General features: G+C 35.0%; 2 protein-coding genes across 4 annotated transcripts; both read right to left on the bottom strand.

The window, feature by feature from the left end:
• Nucleotides 1–133: 133 nt before the first annotated feature.
• LOC132163219 (coiled-coil protein) lies at nt 134–10,693 on the bottom strand. The gene is made up of 7 exons (XM_059573425.2): nt 10,381–10,693; nt 9,988–10,076; nt 9,756–9,821; nt 6,121–6,363; nt 4,943–5,104; nt 1,601–1,690; nt 134–608 (listed from the first exon to the last, which is right to left on the bottom strand). The coding sequence occupies exons 1-7, from the start codon at nt 10,650–10,652 to the stop codon at nt 418–420; spliced, it is 1,113 nt and encodes a 370-aa protein (XP_059429408.2). The 5' UTR covers nt 10,653–10,693; the 3' UTR covers nt 134–417.
• A 4,171-nt stretch (nt 10,694–14,864) lies between these two features.
• LOC132164003 (BEL1-like homeodomain protein 1) lies at nt 14,865–19,508 on the bottom strand. Of its 3 annotated transcripts, XM_059574409.2 has the most exons (7): nt 19,345–19,507; nt 19,011–19,185; nt 17,644–18,614; nt 16,899–17,275; nt 16,191–16,251; nt 15,355–16,052; nt 14,865–15,217 (listed from the first exon to the last, which is right to left on the bottom strand). In XM_059574409.2, exons 3-6 carry the CDS (start codon nt 18,430–18,432, stop codon nt 15,378–15,380), a joined length of 1,902 nt encoding a protein of 633 aa, XP_059430392.2. In that variant the 5' UTR covers nt 18,433–18,614; nt 19,011–19,185; nt 19,345–19,507; the 3' UTR covers nt 14,865–15,217; nt 15,355–15,377. The 3 variants fall into 3 exon arrangements, with proteins under 3 accessions (XP_059430392.2, XP_059430391.2, XP_059430393.2); XM_059574408.2 differs by having other exon boundaries at nt 14,865–16,052; nt 19,345–19,508; XM_059574410.2 differs by lacking the exons at nt 19,011–19,185; nt 19,345–19,507 and having other exon boundaries at nt 14,865–16,052; nt 17,644–18,994.
• Nucleotides 19,509–20,275: the final 767 nt, after the last annotated feature.

The following is a 20,275-nucleotide window of genomic DNA, read 5'->3' as shown; positions in this document are numbered from 1 at the left end:
TTTTTAATTTTATTTATTAATAACTTTTATGAAAAAAAAACACAATGTCTAATTTGGCATACAATGATAATGTTACTTTTTAAAATTTCGAGGCATAAAAGAAAATGCAATTATAGTTGAAGGAGCTAAAGAATATTTTTCCATAACATAATAGTTATTTACTCATAATTCTTTGCAAAGTCCTAACTCCAAAGTGCTGGCCATCTAGGCAATTATCTGCAATTACAAAAGCTTTTGATATATATCTAAAAATTCTTTGGTCTCTCGCTCATGCAGACACGAGCTAGTACTACTGGAATAACCAAAATAGAGAAACAGAAAAATTTGGATTCTAAATTGGCCATAGCCTATGCTACAATAAAGAATCTATGGATGAGTTAAGGGCTTATCATGTTTAAGTCTTGTGAAAAAAAAAAATTAATCATCACCCCAAGCATCATTTCTCAATTTTTGCCTTGTGGATATGCGGTTCCTTCTACCATCTTCCTGATTTCTGAATTCTTGGGAGCCAGAAGCTGCTGAAGGCAATTTCAATCCCATTCCCTGTGCAATCAACCTCTGTGCAGTTCTGGCTGAAGTCTTCGGCCTTGGTCGAGGAGGTTCCAGGTCTGGAATGAAGGTACAAGATTTTAGTATCGTGTAAAGAGCTATTTTAGAAAAAGTAATGATACTCTTTACACCCATTTATCACACTCGTGTCATAGAATATAAGATATACTCTTTACACCCATTTATCACATTTGTGTCACATAAAACACGATATATTTACAATCCTGCAGCAAAATATATATTTTTTTTTAAATGATTGCATTGAGGCTAATGCTAATCTCAAGGAGCACTCTGGTTGACAATAAGAGGAAACATGATAAATTTAGAGCATATTATTGCCTACTGTGTAACACTACACAATTTACAATACTACCACCATGCAGACAAAAACCAACATCAAAATGAGCAGAGGAGGATGTTGCACTAGTTCAACTTAAGACGAACCCAGCGACATTACAGAGCACATTTTGTACATCGTGGTTCAGCATGAGTCGATAAATATATCTATGGAGCCTCAAAAGATTTTATTACTTATCACCCTTCCTCAAGAAAATTTTGCAAGAAGATGCTGACATGTTATACGGCATGGATATTTTTCTAGTCACCATAATTTGATTGTTTAGGCACAAGAATTATATTCAACATCGAATGAGATATTGACCAATAAACCAGGTCAGATTGAAAAGCTTATTCTAAGATCACCTACATGATGAACCAATTAGTACTAAGATGCAGTGTGAATACTCTTTAGTTATTATCATGAAATAGAATAAAATGGTAGCTATTTTTGTCTTAAATGAATCTATTACTTGTGAAGCAAATATACCCATGAAGCCAATCAGACTAGTGGCAATGCATGATTTTATTACAACATCCTTTAGAAATATTTAATAGAGATTCAAGTAGAGCTTTCAAGCAGGAAACTTATCAGGGCTTTTCATTTCTTGAAATTTCAAGTGCATGATTCAGAGAATATGAAGAAATGATATTTCAGAAAAGCGGGCTTATATTCTGTACAATGCTATAATTTTCATAAAGATACATCACTAACCTCTTGGCGATATGGAGCTCAAAAGAGTATCGTCCACATCAAGTATACGCACTTTGAATGGACATTGAATGCTATTACGGGCCTTAAGTGCTGCATTAGAGCATTGAGATTGTCAAATAACTAACTGAAATTACTTATCAATAAATAAAGCAAAATATTGGAGCAAGAATGCAAAATACTACTATCAGTCACAATAATGCCACCATAGGGATGGCAAATAAAGGGATGGTGACTTCAAAGTAGCACCAGATAGAGGAATCACTACTCTGTCAACAATTCATGAAGAAATAGTATATAAAAAAAAGTCAATTACCAACCCCCAAATGCCAACTAAGAAGGGGACCAAAGTAAAAAAAATAAATCGCCTCCCAAGTACCAGAGTAGTGCAAACCATCATGAATGCAAAACAGACATTTGGAAATGTAAACCTAAGATTTTTCAGCTTGTTGATCTCTAAGAGAACATGAAGACAACATTTTAAAGTGTTCTAGCATACCAACTTCCTTTCTGGAGATGATGAAATGCATCATCAAAAAAACTTCAAGGCTAAGTGGCCAGCAAACAAAGCCAACCATTCGACTTTCTACATATGTCTTCACTTTCTACAATTAACACGCTCGACATCTTTCAGCAAAATAACAACTGAAGGTCCCCAGTAGCACATTGCACAGGCAGTGGCAGTAAACCTCGAGCTAAGAAGCAATAGAAACTCCCTCGGCTTCCTTTGGAATGAATAAAACTACTACAACTGTGCCCAAGTAATTCTGCATACAGTTTGGTGACCATATTAATATACTCCATAGTATCTAGAATAGCCTACAGAACTCGCATTAGACTTCACATTTCAAGATTTCTTTGGTCTTTATAGTTGCTCTTTCTGAAGCCTCTTGTATTATGCATCAGTCTCAATAAGGCCTTCTAGGACTCTGCTTATCTTTAATATAGCTTCCCCTTTGAAATAGGCAAACATATGCAAAATAAGATCCCTCTATCAGATTGAAACCCTTGTATCAATAAAGTCAACCCCTACTAGAACTAAGCCTAGCATTTTTATTACAGAATTACAGAAAGTACTCAAATCAAGTTAAACGCTATATAAGAGCACCAGCAGAAGCTAAAACACAACAAAATTCATAATGAGACCCATGAGTCATTACGGCAGCCAATAACTAGCAATTCTTTTTATTGGTAATATACCCACATACAAAGTGGGTCTTGAATGAATACTCACATTCCACATACAAAGGGGAAGGAAGATCATTTTGAGCTAAAGCTCACCGGTGACCATGTTCAGCAATTAGATCACTATGATGGCCCCAACTCCTAAATATAAAGAGAAGTGAAATAAACTATAGCACCAGCTTCCAAATGCAAAGAAACATTAATGCCTCATATCAAATGAAACCTATTACAGATTTCTTTGGTCACTAAGCTTGTTTTCCTTCAGCCTATTCTATACTGCGTCACTATTCCTTTATTAGAGATAGCTAAGATGACTAGCGATGCACGCAAGAAAGAGCTTGAGAACACAAGAAAAAATTGAACCTGACAAAGTATTTGGTAACTACTAAGAAAAAACTAATTGTGTGCAAAAAAAAAAAAAAAAGTGCATTTGGATACAGACTGGCTTCTACATATTTTCAAGCAAAACCTGTTCCTAAATTTTAAAAACATCTAAAATATTTCAAAAACAAACCATTTCTTTGAAACTGGTTCCAGAAAACAGGTTTCCGGAATCCCTAACCCAAATGCATTTTCTGTGGGATGGGCCCAGTTTTAAGGTTTTAAACCTGAAAATTGTTTTAAAAAATGAAATACAAACAGGCCCCATGGATCTCATCCTGCGCAAATAGAAGTTATCTGATCGATGTTAGCAATGGCTATCAAAATCACAACTATACATAAAGAAAGGGTCCCTTTCACTGCAGCTGGCACCCTAAGCTCTTTTTTCCTCCGACAAATAGCTCGGTTTTCCTTTCTGCCTTCAATGGTTGCAAATAGAATAGAGTACGTAAGCTGCCCTTACCAAATGAAGGACCATCATATGGCATTGGCCATACCCAAAATTACAAAAATTACTTACCAATAAGCCCATACCCAAAATCTATTTTTGATTTTTTGTACAAAGGTTTTGCTACAACAGTGGTACTTTATTTCCATATCTTCATAACTCATTTTATTTTATTAGAAACCTTAGTTGATAATATATCAGAACAGAAATCAATTTTTTGTTTTCAATTTTTGTTAATATATAATACCAAAAGCTAGAATCTTAATTTTCTGAATTAAAGACCAAAATAACATATGGGACAAATTTGTAATGTTTAACATGAAGACTTAAAAAAAAAAAATATGGTTGTAAACTAAAAACCTTAGCAGTGTACACTTGGAGCATGTGACACCCCATAAAGCTAATCCCATATTGGGTGGGTCAATTATCCATATTGAGTAAGTGGACTATAAAGGTGTTCATTAGTGCTAAGTCATACATTGGTTCCTTACTAGGTAAAAAAAGTGATTCTATGGAGCTCCAATTGTAATTTGACTGGTCATTTTGAAGTGATAACACAGATATGGCTAGTTCTTTCCTGAGTCGTTACAAAGCATGAATAGCAAATTCAAAACTGCACTGGTTTTAATTGCCTGTTAACTGTGTTTATATATTTTCTAGCCTAAATTTTCAAAACAATAACAACTTCTAAGCACATTTAGGATACAAATGCTGGCAGACGTACTAACATGTGAGTGGGTGAATATAAGAAAATGCATTGATTAATCAATGACACATTTTTAAGAGAAAAGACTTTTTGCCACAATCTTTTTTCTCCTATGATGCAATGCACCAATAGACAATTCAAACCTGTAATAGCTAAAATAGCATCATCTCCTAACAAATAGACAGAAAGACACCCATAGGAAATCCAATTCATAGAGATTCTGACAAAAAGAAAAAGAAAGAAAAGAAAAGAAAAACGAGAAAAAAGGAGAGCAGAAACAGCTACCAATATCAATTCCCACCATAAATTTCCAAGTATATTATTGGTCAACTATTACATGTACCAGCATGTCAAAATGCACCACAATAATAAGGATTTTTTTTTTGATAAGTAATATGCAAGTTTTATTAAAAGCGTAAGGCGCCCCTGCGTACACTGAAAGTATATATGCGGAAACACCTAACTAGAAATAGAAAAGCAAACAAGGAAATCAGCATAAGTAATTGACAAAGGGGAGAGATATGCTGTGGTCCCTAATAAGGAATAAAAGGAACTTCTCCGATATTTAATTATTTTATCAGGTTTAATGTCATAAAATCGATGAAAATAATAGAGATATAATTACCTATTGATGGTGTACGAAATACAGCGAGTGCAGTTGTATCATTGACCCATCGAATAACAAATCCATGATCCTTGAAGTCTTGAAAAAGCTTCTCTAGCTCTATTGTCTTAGTACTTGGTGGAAAGTCAGCGAGAACGAGAACATGGCTTGTACCATAACTTGCTGAATTCACAATAACAAATCTTTAGATCCTGCATGCTGTTTTACATAAAGCTAATATACACATGCAAGATTTTTAACAATCTAATTGGCCAACTGATGACAATGCGATAAAAGTTATATCATAATGCTAACATCCAACTTGAACACGCTGACTTCCTGCAAACCCCCACCCACCCAAAAAAAAAAAAAAAAAACTTTTATTTCTAATGCAATGTTCGTAATTTCATGTCAAACCGTTGAGTGCTAGTTATTAGTAAATCTTTGATTATGATTTTAGTCACATTAGCATTCTGGTTCGTTAGACTGTCATTCAAACCACAAAGAAATAATTAATTAGAATCAGGTAAGTAAAACTATATAACAGTTTTTCTTATCGTGTTTCTTACAGAATCATTCAGGTCTGACTCACAAATTAAGTAGGAACACCGGTTTGAATTTTACAAATCGGAGTCAACATTGTTCTCTGACATGTTTGGAGAATTTATCAATGTCAAAGTGCCACTGATCACATTAACTGCATAGTTGAGATAAGCTCAGTGGTTATCTAAAAAGAACTTTTAGTTTCTCCTCTGGATATATTCTGTGCGTATAAAATATTATGACATACTCACAACTAAAGAAGGATTGATTAATCCCTATCCCTCTACACCCTCTGTCCTTAAAAGATAGTCCACTATTAATTTCTATGGGACCCCATTAAGCGCACTCAAACTCATCTATTATACATTGGTGCCCTAATATTCGCCCTGAATAATTTATAAAATAAGGAAGGGCTAATTGTCATTTAAATAGTGATAACTGTGTTCCATTTTTGATATTATGAAAACAAAAATTGTTGAAAACTGAGCAAAAATGTTAATTGATTTTTCATAATGGAAAAACCTATTGGATAGTCACATTAATAGAGGTGGTCAGCGCGACACGATGGAGTATCCCTTCGCAATTAAGACAAACAAAACACAAAATGATTTTGGCAATGAAGAATTGAATTGAAGTGAATGAAAATGATGACTTACAATATTTTTTATCTGCATCCCCTTTTGAATCATGGCACACATCTTCATCTTCTGAATTATCAATAATTGCCTTATCTGATAACTGATCACTATACAGTTCATGTTTGTTGTATGAGAATGTTCCCCTTCCACGCCGCTTAGGGGTTTGAACTTTGGTATCTGTCAATGAAAGTTGTGATACTCCAGGCAAACATTGTGACATGCGCAATTCATCAGGTGCAAGATCTGCGATAGCTTCCCAATCTGTAAATTTTCACAAGATCGTTTACAACATAATCAACTAACTTCAGAAGCCAATTACTTGAAATCAGCAGGGTATATAGTATGATCAAGCCATATCCCATATGGTTCACAGAGCTCCAAACTGAGTTGTTTAGCTTCTGGGATTCCATAGGTCTGAAGATTATAAACAGAGTGCAGGTTCTTACCCATGCAAGAGAGACTGAATTGGCAAAACTGTGTTAGAATATAATGAAGAAACTAATACAAACTACTAACCCTTCTGTATAGATCAATATCACTTAAAATCAAAACAATCATATCATGATAACACATTAAAGTTTTGGAAGCTGATGCAAAACCCATTAGCCAATCATGTATGGTGCTCCTGTATAGACAAAATTATCAACATTTTTCTTAATAAGTTATTTTTTTTTTATCATTGACAAGTGCAGAGGAGCACAACCCTAGTACACAAGAAGTATACATGAGAGTTCCTTATTCAGTAGAAAAATGAGAACAAAGGTTCAGAAATTAGAAAAAACTAGAAAAAAAAAAAAAAAAAAAAAGAGTAAACAATGATGAGCTGCTATCCATGTATGAGGGAGTTGCATAAAATCTTTTTAAGCTCTACCATGAAAGTCTCTCTATCTTCAAACCTCCATACATTCCACTCCCTCCAAATACACTACATCAAACATAAAGGAACCAACCTCCACACTTCCAAAATGTTATGACGCCCACCTGACCTCCCAACTCATCAACATTTGTCTCACCCTTCTAGGCATATCCCAATCAACACCAAACAAACTAAAAATTGAGCTCCATAAATCACTGGCTACTTCACAATGAAAAAGAAGGTGATTGATAGACTCCCAACCCAACTTACATATACAACACCAATCCACCATAATGATGTTCCGCTTCCTCAAATTATTCAACATCAATATTTTTCCTAATGCAATCGTCCACACAAAAAATGCCAATCTCGAATGAGCTTTACCTCTCCAAATACTCTTCCAAGGAAACAGGGAACTTGTACCTATGGTTAAAACATAATAAAAGAACTTCACTTCAAACTTTTTCCTTTTGGAAGAGGTCCAACAAATTCTACCCACAACTCCTTGCCTTACTCTAAAGATAATACAGCATCTCAAAGAAAGGGGAAACCAACTCCACCTCCCAATTTTGTATAGGTGTAATAAAAATTATATTTTGATGAATGATAATCTATTAGGAGAAAATCTCACGTACACGAAAAGTATACAAGAGAAGCAACCACCCTATTGAGGTAAAAAAACTAAAAAGTTAACAAGATCAACAAGATTAGTGGAAGCGAAGTTAAGAACAAAAGTTGCAACCCAATCTAAAAGGACACTCAAGAAAGAGGATTTTAGTTGAAGCACATTAGACTCATGGCCCTCAAAAAGACGTTGATTTTTTTCTCTCCAAATGCTCCACATTAGCAAACTTGGGATGACTTTCTATATGGCCTCTTTGGATTGTTCCCTCCCTTGCGTCTTTCTAACAATGAAGTAGCTCCACAACATTGCTAAGCATTACCCACGAAACTCCGAATAAGATAAGAAACAAATACCATATCTCGCTAGTAAACTCACAATGGATGATGATGAGGTAGTCGCTTCTCTAGCAAAGACAACACCAATTAACACGGGTAAGACCCCGTGTCCTAAGGTTATCAATCATAAGTATTTTACCCAAAGTTGTCGTCCAAGTGAAGAAAGCAATACGAGAAGGAGCCTTCACCTTCCAAACCCTCATCCAAGGAAAAAGGAAAGGCTCACCTGGCTGTAACATTTTTTTTTTTTTTTGATAAATAGCTCCACTTTAAATCTATGATTACAAGTCAGTGACCACAACATTTTGTTTGTTTCTCTCAGAAATATTTCCATTTTGGAATTGCATGAAATCCACCACCTAAGCGTCCTTACAACGTGCAATACTAAACAAGTCCAAATAAGATATCTTCAATGGTTGTTCCTCACACCGCGCATCATATCAAAAACTGGCCCAAGACCCATCACCCACTTCAAATCTAACAAATATTAAAACATAAAAGATATAATACACAAAATATTATGAGACATCATCTCAACAAATTAGAATTGGAAATTCAAACAGCAATAATATCAAGAAAGAATCAAAATGTACACTGCCCAAAGCGTGCATTCAATAACGAATCTAAGACAATGGTTTCATGTTCCTATTCAGCTCTCCATTGTGGGAAGTATGATTCTCTCTCCCACCAAATTTTCAACATAATGCAAAAAGGGACTGCTCCCCAAGTCTGACTCTATTTCCTGGCAATTAAATCTCCATTTCCAACTAGCAAAACAATTCTAACACAAGCCGGGTCACCCATTGAACACCAAATAAAGATAAAGCTTTCCCTCGCCGCAACATTATGTAAAAGGAGATGGTCCAACATTTCACCACAATTCTTACACATGCAACATCTATTATATCGTTTAAGAGACAACTCATTTGCTAGTTTAAACTCTAACTTGAAATATAATTGTTTGCCAAACATAGCAGATCAGCAAGCCAAAATTGTAAAACATATTGCTAGTCCATAGTAATCTGCCTTTAATCGTAGACATGCATATAGGTGAAAATTCTTTGACTTCCATAGTAGGTATGCCAAACCAAACATAAATTTGGTTCCAATACCAATGTGTTTGACAAGTAATTAAAGATTGCCCTGTCTTACTTTGCAACAATATGAATGAATAATAGCGTGTTTCTAGCAAGCATTTAAGAACTTAAATGTTCATAGAAAGGTGCTAGAGTCCACTTATGGAACTAGTAGGTGAAAGGATTTGGGAGTATGTGCCTTTTCAATTTTTTACGTAACCACATATCCTACCACTACGACCTATTGTACTACTTAAATACCATAAGGGATAGCAGTAGCTAAATCTTATTAAAACACCTTTAGTCAACCCTCCAAGTACTTGAAAAAGAATGACCAATTCCAGCCTCAAGTATATTGCCAAGAATTTGGTGTATTCCTTGGTTATAGATCTTCTGAGTACATGAGAAACCATGCAAGACATTCAAGATTAATGGCGGTGAAGATGTTCAAATCTATGCAAGTAGAATGCAGGACTCAAATAGTAATCATTTGCATTGTTTTGAATAATTCTGCCCCTACGCTAATTTATATGATTTTCTGAATTACTAGCAGACACAAACCCTGTATCCATGTATCTTAGTTACTTAACTGGTAGTGAAGCTCATTATCCAAGCTGTAATATTTGCAGATTTCAAAAGACCTTATCTATCCTACTCTAATCGGTTGTAACAAGGCCTTGTGGTGCTAACTTTCATAATAATGAATAAATCAATTTACAGATACTAAATACAAAAGTAAGTGTAAGGCGATAGAAAAGTACCATCATCTGAAGACCCATTGCCCGGCTTTTCATCATTGGGAGACTTTATCGGTTGCTCGAGATGCCCTTCACAAAGAAGCCAATCCTTGTTACTTCTCACATATAATCTTTGTGGTAAGGTTTTACTAGACTTCTAAAATCCGATTCGTGTTGGACTTGAAAATAATTCAGTGATCAAGATAACCATGAAAGTCATCAAAAGGCCTAAAAACTAAGGAAAGAGAAAATGCACCATTGCTTGAAGAATCGTTGCCACACAAAGCAACATCGGCAGCCGAAACTTGAACCTCCTTTTGTTCCTTCTTTACAACCTCTACATCACTGAAACACAAAATGGCACCAAAAAATAAAAATGTATTTGTTCTATGTAATTTTCGGTTTCTTTTTCCAGAACAATGAAGAACTAAACTTAACCAACACACCCTCCGTTTTGTTTCTGGGAAAAGAGAATTCCAAAATATCAGAATCCCATTATTCACCCCACTAATAATCCCATGCATCAAAAAATTCAATGACGTAAAAATTCAAATTTTCAAATTCCCCCTTTCACGTCCCACATATTCTCAGCAACCAAACCTAGGCTTCAATTTTCTGAGCAAACAAACAGAAGGAAAGAAAGGGGTACCCAGAAAGAGCTTTGTGTTTGAGGAGCGAGGCCCGAGAACGAAGGTCATCGGCTTTGAGAGAGAAGCCTTTAGAGGAGTAGAGACTGGCCAAGTCGCCGAGGGCAGAGGCCAATTGGAGGAGGACAGCTGGGTTAGAGGAGCTTAGGGATTGGATGTTCGAAACGCGCGTTTCGAGTAGAGAGATGGCTCCGTCGGTGTCTCCGGCGGCGACGAGGTCCTCCACCGCCTCGCTCCAGCTTTCTACGTTTTCTTCTTCTTTTTGGTTTTCCATCACACTCCAACTTTGTCTGCTATGGTCTGGTCGGACGCTGATTACAGACCTTTCTATTCTTATTCTTAATGCTTTAAAAAAAAATATATAATAATAATAATAATAATAATTTTATTAAAAATTTATATGCATCTCACATGTTATTAAAAAAAAAAAAATACATATTATTTTTATAGACTAAGTTGAAGGAAATTCCTCCAATCTAATTTAAAGAAAAACTTTGTCCTCTTTTAAATTGCACATTTTGAAATCACAAACCAACACGAACCCTTTGTTTTGTTGGCAAGGTTTGTTTGTTTTTTTGGTTTTTTTCTTTTTTTTTTTTTCTAAGTAGATATGTTTAATTATTAAATTTTGATTTATTGGTGATTTTAAAAGTCATGTCACATTTGAATGGACTCTAAGAAGATTTCGTCTTCTTTATATTATTACTTCAACCGATTGAACTACCCATTAAGAACATGATGGACCCCTAAATTAAGGAGTAGCTTAGAACAACTCCTAAATAAGCGGATGGCTCGCGGCTACCTAGACCTTTTATATAGTTTTTTAATTTTTAATGAGAAATGTATAAGTAGTTTTTATTTATTTATTTTTAAAAAAATTACTAGAAGTTTAAAAATTAAAATCTTTGTAAGCTCAGTATTAAATTACCAAATGGAAAACTCAGGTCTAAAACTCAAAATTCAAAAAAATTAAGCCTAGCTAGCTCCGATTTTGCAATATTTTTCCTCAAATTCAAGAACACCTATTGATTTTTGTTTACGTTCTTTTGATTGTGTCTTCCATCTTTAAAAATAGAATACAAAACAACCTCGTTTTATTTGGGTGTTTTTTTTTAAAAAAAAAAAAAACAAAACAAAACAAAACAAAAAACAAAAAATGCCCAAGTTGTTTTTCTACGTCACGGTTATGAAGGAAAAGTCTTCTCTTTCTTTTCTATTTTTTTTAATTAAATAAGAAAAGGGTTACAAAGAATGATTATTCTCACTCATAATCCGAAAGGAAGAAGAAGTGAGTAATCTTTTAAAGACGGAAGGAAAAGTCTTCTCAATTGTGCATTTTTTAGCCCACGCATTCCTGCATCTGCAGACACCTTCGTGTGCCTACAAGCTTGTCTTCCATCGAATCCAACAGTGTCCAACAGTCACCGAGTTATGCATTATATTACATTCAACTTGGAGTAATAATATACGGAGGACTAGAGTCCTCTCAAATGCGATGTGATTTCTAAAATCACTATTAAATTTGAGATAGTCATTATTAAATTATGAGATAAGAGTTTAACTTTCTCTTATCAATGGATCGGGCATCAATATCGTCTTTCAATAATCCTTCAACAAAACATAATTTTCTTTCCGCTTCATTTTCCTTTAAAAAAAAAAAAATTATTATTTTCTTTCAAATCTTCATTTTCACATAAATTCCCTTTCTCATAAAAACAAACTTTCCTTCGAAATATATATGTGAAATAGTTAGTAACATACTTTGCATATATGAACGTACGTATTACAAATACAAGGCTTATTATCAGTGACAAAGCATTGTACTTACAACTTTTTCTTACTCTTGTCTTTGTAGACGAACTCCGTACTTTCTCTGCATCCATATCATATTTTATTCATTGGACTCTACACTTTCCTTGACTCGTAAAATTACTCTTTGAACCTTGTCAGTTTATTTCAATTTGTTTTTATTATTTTTTTTTATTTTTTATTTTATTTTTTTTTTTGTCTGTTAGGACATACTTGTTCCATCCTGTTTGGACCAAATATTTGATCAAGGGGATTCTAATCCTTTCAAATGTGACATGATTTTTAAAATCACGAATAGATCAAAATTCAATAATGATCCTTTCAAATTTAATAGTAATTTTAAAAGTCACATTGCATTTGAAAGGACTCTAATTTTCCTTATATCATTACTCCAAGTTGAGTGTAATATAATGCATAGCTCGGTGACCGTTAGACACCGTCCGATTCGATGGAAGACGACCTTGTAGGCACACGAAGAATGTAGGAATGCGTGGGCTCAAATTTGAGCACGATTGAGAAGACTTTTCCTTCATAACCGTGGCAGGGAAAAACAACTCAGGCATGTGTTTTTAAAAAAAACAAAACACCCAAATCAACGACGGTGTTTTGTATTCTATTTTAAAAAAATAGAAGACACATTCAAAAGAACGTTAACAAAATCACAATATGTGTTCTTGAATTTGAGGAAAAATATTGCAAAATCGGAGCTAGCTAGGCTCTTTTCGAATTTTGAGTTTTAGACTTGAGTTTTCAATTTGGTAATTTAATACTGAGCTTACAAAGATTTTTAAACTTCTAGCAAATTTTTTTTAAAAAAAAATAAATAAATAGATAAAAAATACTTATACATTTCTCATTAAAAATTAAAAACTATATAAAAAGTCTAGGTAGCTACTGTGAGCCACACCTTATTAGGAGTTGTCGTAATTAGCTACCCCTTAATTGGCAGCCCACCATGTCCCTAATAGATAGCTCAATTGGCTGGAGACCACGCCTCATAAAGTGGATGTCACTAAATCGAATCTCCCTCCCCATTTCCCTCCTCTTGTGCAAACAAATCAAAAAAATAAAAAATTTGGGGCTCGACCATGCCTTGTGGCCAAACCCTCCTTTGTTTGGGGTGGTAGCTAGCTGCCTGCTGAATTGTTCTTTTTAATTTTTAATTTTTAATTTTTTTAATGATATATATATATATATAGTCTTTTCATGTTTTTCTTTCTATTATTTATTTGAGGAAAAACTTATTAGAGGTCTTAAATTTAAAATATTTACAAAATCAGGTATTAAATTGACCAAATTGAAAACCCAAGTCTAAGATGTAACATTTGAAAAACTATAGAGGGTTCTGGAACATTTTCCCTATATTTAATTAGCTAGTAGAAGGATGTGTATAATATCATCTAACATGAATGGTAAAATATTTAGATTCCACTAGTTTTTATTTTATTTTTTAAAAATTTAACCTATTGCCATTAATGTCTTAATAAAGAATACTACTGAAAAGGTCAAGATTTGTGAGAATTTGAGCATTTCTTTAAATATTTTGGTTCAAAATGGGTGACAAAACTCTTTTTTTTCTTTGATGGGTGGTAGTATTTTTTTAGCTTGTGATTTTTTTGTGTAGGACATCATCTGTAATTGTTTGATTTGGGTTTAGTTTCTCGTTGTTTGATGTAAAGAACTGAGTTCCAGCTTTCTTGCTGGTGTGTTTGGGTGTTTTTTTTTTTTTTTTTTGTGTTGGCCGGAATGAAAATTTTATTCATAAAATAAAAAAACACACATACTTAAGTGAGTTAATCTAATAAATAAGTTTACTATCAGAAATAAACATTTTTCTATGCCGGAAGAAATATTGTTGAAACTTTAGGGATTGCTTGGAACAGCTCTCCAAAACATTCTTATGTTTTTAAAATGAAAAACACAATATAAAAAGGTACTTTTCTAAGTTTTGTTCAACTTTTAGAAAACACAATTTGGTGTTCTATATATATAAAAACAATATAAAAAGGTACTTGTCTAAGCCAATGCATAAGGGAAATAAAGGCAATGAAAACAAAAAAACCAAAAAAGAACACAAGGAAAATGTTAGTCCAAGGATCCAGCATGCAAAATCTAGGAAAAAAAAAAAAAAAACATATATATGTTCACTGTTCACACATTACTAATTAGTGATGTGTCACTACTCAAACAATACTATTTAAAATTAATGACGTCTTTTTTGGAGACTCACTATTGACACGTCACAAAGTAGGGGATTTTTTTTGTGAGATATATTATAGTGCAATAAAATAATCATTTTTTGCCCATAAAAGTCCTAAGTGGTAAGAGGTCATAAGCTTATCAGTGGGTGGGGCCACAGCAATTATAGATAGGGCCTATGATCTCATCTCTTGCCACTTAACACTTTTATGGGCTAAAAATAATCATTTTATTGCATTATATATAGCATTTTTCTTTTTTCTTTTTTTGTTGTAACACCCCTGTATATATAAGTGTCACCAAATAAGTGTCACCAAATACACTTTCTCACTATGAGGTATCCTAGCATAAGGGAAATAAAGGCAATAAAACAAAAAAAAAAAAAACAAAAAACAAAAAAAAAAAAAAGAACACCAGGAAAATGTCAGTCCAAGGATCCAGCATGCAAAATCTCGGGGGGGGGGGGGGGGGGGGGGTGTGTAGAACAACATATATACATATTTATTGCATGAAGCATGCACCAAGAGATTTCTCTCCCCATTTGTTCATATAAATCTCCACCACCACCTAAAATAAAAAATGTACACACACATGTACAGGAATTAATACAAAGTTTGTATACCAAATAACTAAATAAATAGCATTGTCATGAATCTTTTCAATCAACTTAGCTAATATCAAAGAGTTTCAATGTGATACACAATACCCAACCTTATAATCATCTTCTGGTTGATCGTTTTATGAGAGTATACCCTACATATATATGCTAACTTTCTTCTTCTTCTAGAATAAGTATGCTCCTCCTCCTCCTTCCTTCCTATGATCAATGCACTAGAAGATAATAGAAAGTGATCAAATTGATGAAAAAGACTCTACTTCAATTCGATCCCATTTCCTTTTTCTATTTTGGCCTATATATTAAGTCATTCATTTAACTAGTTTTATATATATATATAGTAATTAATTACCTGCATGCTACTTGTTCAATTCTTCAGGCCACAAAATCTGGCAACAATTGTGCAAACCTCTTTCTGCTTTGAATGTCATTAATGTTCCCATAGCCGGTGTTAGAGTGAGATGCTTGTGGGGCATTGATGACACAAAAATCTGTGTCACCGGTTCCCATTTCAAGTGATGATCTTCTTCTTCCCATTTGAATACTCTGTGGGGGGGAGAGGAAGCTTTGCTGGGTATGGGCCGCTGATACAGAGAGGTTGTTTTCGCAGTGAGGAAGGCCAAGAGTGAGGGAAACGCCATTATTTCCTTGAAACCTTGGAGCCGCCATTCCCTCTGGAATACTAAACCTTCCAAACTCTCCTACTGAGTAGGTGTCACTAATAAATGAGTAGCCATCTTTGCCGTGCCTTTCTTTCACAAACTCACTTGCCTCCTCGTCTCGGGGTTTCATGTCCATGTCCATGGAGATGATGGTGTTTGGAGAGTTCTGCATCTCCGAGCTCCTCGGTTGCTTGGGACTCCTTTGCATGTCAGACAACCCTACTAGGTTAAATCCTGAGTGGGCTTCAATGTTTGATTCCTTATTGCATTCTCTTTTGTTGTTGTCCTGAGAACAACTTTGCTCTTGTTCCTTAACTTCTTCAGAGTACATTTCTTCAACCATTGGCTTCCACAGCCTAACTCGGGCATTTATGAACCAGTTGGACACCTGCAATGTTACACAACTTAATTATTAATTATTGGTGTTTATATTTACTTGGGTTTTGCATGCTAAGGAGTTTGAGAAGACATGAAATCATCAAAAACTTGCTATAGAATTAATGGAACATATATATATATAATATACCTGGCTTCGAGTTAGTCCAGTTTGTTTTGCAAGCAGAATTTTATCTGCATCCTTGGGATAGCTGCAAACTCAAGTAGAAATAGTTATATACATTGAAACCAAAGGTTGTAACACCTTTAGGTTAAGAATTTATGTGACAAAGTAAATTTAGGATCTCTCAAAGAAGCTAAAAAAAGAATAGTATAAAATAATCCAAATCAAACAGAATATTAAGGTTTAATATCATTCGAATTAACAAGCGTACGTTCACAGGGCGAAGATAATCAAGAGAAAATTCACTGTCAAGTGAAAAAAACCTATTCAAAAATTAAAACTCCGGCCAATATTAAACCAAAATTTCACTCTCACACAAAATAAGCTATATATATATATATAGGGCTCCTTTTCTCTCAAGTATTGTGCCACACTTAGGAAATTTAGAAAAGATTTGTCAATAATTATCTTTTGTGTGAGAATAAAATTTGAGTGTAATGAAACTTTGGGTTTTGAATGGTTTTTTTTCATCCCGTACTCATTATATTCATCTTTTGATAATCAATGAATTTTTTCCTAGCTAGTCATTCTCTCTATAAATGCTTGTAGACTTATTAAACTGAACCACATTAAACCTTAATATTCAGTCTGGTTGTGTTATTTTTATTCATGTTCTTTTCAGCTTCTTTGGAGATAAAATTATTTTGTCACAACAAGAAGGACGCAACCACTTACGGGTGTAGGAAGTGATCAAAGAGCCAAGCACGTAGAACGGAGACAGCTCTTTCAGGCAACCCTCTCTGGGGTCTCCAGGCATTGTGTTGCAGCATTCCAAACTGTTGCAGCGCCCGCTGCTGCCGTAGCTGTTGATCGACGTACTTGAGCCTTGAACCCTCAGCCTTTGCTCCAAAGCAATCCTCTTGATCACCCAAGCTCTTGCTTGTGCCTCTTATTTGTGAGCAAATTGCATCTTTCAGGCAGCGGAATTGCTTTGAGATCGTCTGTAAAGCAAGGGCCGTGTAAGATCTTGCTGATCCCAAGCCTGCTGCCTGCTCGAATGAAGACACCACTATCTGCATTTGGTGGTGGTATTCTCTGTATCTTTGCTCCACCTTCGAAATTAAACCAATTACAGAGAAAAAGTGAATTCCTGTGATAATATTATTAGTCCTTTTTTTTTTCTTTTCCCTTATCCTTTCCAAATTTTGCTTAAAAAGTTACTAATTCAGTAGGACAGATGTGAATTAAATAGCTTGAAAATGACCTGAATGGGCCAAAACCAGAATAAACATCCTTTTTTTTTTTAATGAGTGAATTCTTTTATATTAATCAACAAATATCACACAAACAACAGCCAGAAAGAACCAAAATTCAACTACCAATTGTGTTTCAATTTCAAACATCATACACAAAAAAGAAAAAGAAAAAGAAAAAGAAAAAGAAAAGAAAAAAAGAAGAGAAAATTAAGAATTATATGTACCTCATCAAGCATGGTAACAAGCTTTGCCTTCTTCATCTGAAGTTCTTGCCTCTGCGCAGTGGTGAGCTCAGTTGCTTGCTTAGTACTACTACTACTACCTTCCCCTGGAAAATCTCCAATCACGCCCTTTGATTCTTTATTCATCTTCGTGATCTTTTCTTTGGTCCCCTCCACTTTGATTCCCTTTCCAACATTTACAACTTCGTCAAGAACTTCCTGAGCAGCTTTCAAGTACTTGGACCCCAAAATAACACTCTGCATACCCGAAATTCCGTTAGACACTGCCGACGCTGACGACGGAGAATTCCCTACCACATCCTGCTCGCCGGAAAGCGACCGATAAGGCGGCTGTTGAGACGACAGGCTGAGCGACAAGCCCTGCTGAGCTGTCGGCCCCCGAAAGCCCATCTGCGGCGTCCCGACATCGGAGGTGGTCGCAGCCGTATGATCCCATAAGTTGTAGTGAACCCGAGAGGAGGGCGCGGCCATGGCGCCATGGAGGCCTGAAATTTCTTGTGTGGCAAGCATTGATGCACGGCTGGGATCATCAGAATTGTTTGCGGCAATGAGTGGGATCCCAACGAAGTGTTGGTTGGGCGGCGGCTGCGCGTGGGGTAGATTGCCCTGGTTGAGCGCGTGGCCGGCAGGATTGAGGAAGAGCATGTTGGCTGCAGGGTGTTGGTGTTGGGTGTCAGTGTACGGAACGTAGTTGGGATTCATGAGGTAAAGCGTCTGCAGCCCATCGGCGGCGGCTTGGATTTCTGAACTCACATGAAAGTAGGTCCCCATGGATGATTTTGGAAAGAAATTGGAAAGAAAAAGCTGCAGAGATTGATTTTCTCGGTGAGTGTACGGACACACCCAATATATAGAAACAAAAGAGAATATATATTTCTTCAAAGCATGATGACTTTAGCCCATTCTGATGCTTAATTTCATTGATGGGGCTCTGACAGATGGATGTACGGATCCTGCAGGGGAAAAGCAATTAGAGAGGAAAAGCTGATGATGAATCCATGAAGAACCCTGAAGATCGGAAATATATTAACAACACCCATCAAGGAAAAACAGGAAAATCTGGTATGAAACATTAGATATGATGTTATTATGTATGTTTCAGAGGCTGAGGGAGAAGAGAGAAGGAAGATGCAGCTAGAAGATGTAAGTATATATGGTGTTCATATATATAGAGTATAGGGAAGATATATATATAGAGAAATAGAGAAAAGAGAGAGAGAGTTTAGAGGGAATTAGATGATTTAGACTGGCACAAAGCCCATCAAAGATCATAAGCAAAAGAAATTAATAAAATATATAATTAAAATTTGAAAAGAAACCCATCAAAGGATGATGCCGCAGAAACATACAGCAGCGGCGCTGACTAGCTCGCTAGCAACCAATTATTGCCAAAACACACGAGAACTAAGCAGATACTTCTCAGCACATGTCTGTCTTTCTAACTGTCGATCATGGGAGCAAGATTCTCTCTTTAGGCTTTTGGGAGTTTCTCATGTCAGAGTACTACTCATCTCTGCAACTCTCCTACAAATGAAAATGATAGTACCCAATAAATAAAAGACAAAAGGGTTCCCATAACCAAAAAAAAAAAAAAAAGTTACCACAATTTAATTACTTTTTCAAAAACAAAAAACACAAAACAAGACATGTTATATATTAATTAGTAGTTTTGTCCTTGTTTACCTTCTCCTATTTGTTTCATCTCTCACTGTTTTCTGATAGGTGTCTGAGATGGATATATAAAAAAACAAGAAAAAAAAAACTCGAAGGATCCCTTTCAAATCATTTGATGCAAGCACGTTTGATGTAAAACTATAAAATAAATACAACCCGAGAGAGAGAGAGAGATAAAAAAAAAGAAACAGCTGAAGAGGATGAGGAACGAGGAAACGTCGACTTCCACCAAGGCATAATAGTCGAGTAAGAAGGAGTGAGGTCTCGGGGAAGTCACTTGGCTTTAGCAACTTTAAAAATATCTTTCTGTCCTTTTATTAACTTTTTCTTTTGCAATTTATTTTATTATCTTTCTAATTTGTTGTATTTTTTGTGGTTGGCCGCAGGAGTGGGGAGATAAAGCAATTGAATAGTAAGGGATTCAACCACGTACACACACAGGCTTTTTAGATGAAAAATCCATGTACTACTTTTCTTTTCTCTTATGTTACTATCAATTATTTAATTCTTTTTTTTTTTTTCTTTTTAATACACGTTGTGTTCTAAACCGATGAATCTTTTGCATAGGTCTATGATGGGTACTGTTGAGAATTAAGATCACAATGGTTATTTGCTCGAATGGTTAGTAATTCAAACAAGCAACCGTGTGACCGACTTTTTATAGAGTTTATATGACAGAACAAGTATTCGAACAACTCAAAATCTCTTCGAACAAGTGGGCTCAAAGGAAACAATCTCAAAATTATATGTCGAAATTATTAGTACTCGAGATAAGTAATTGCTAGAGATTTGGATAAGAGCTTTATATTTTTTAAATTAAAAATTGACTCCTCCCTCCCCATCAAACCCAAGCTGAATTTTAATTTTTTTTTAAAAAAAAAACAAAAAATTATTGCAAAAAGGAAAAGAGAAAGATAGAACTAAATGATCACCTTTTGAA

The sequence above is a fragment of the Corylus avellana genome, chromosome 8, assembly GCF_965113065.1.
Source record: "Corylus avellana chromosome 8, dhCorAvel1.hap1.2, whole genome shotgun sequence".
Classification (NCBI taxonomy): domain Eukaryota; kingdom Viridiplantae; phylum Streptophyta; class Magnoliopsida; order Fagales; family Betulaceae; genus Corylus; species Corylus avellana.
The sequence above is the reverse complement of the archived record's forward strand: the minus strand, read 5'-3'. Positions and strand labels throughout refer to the sequence as shown.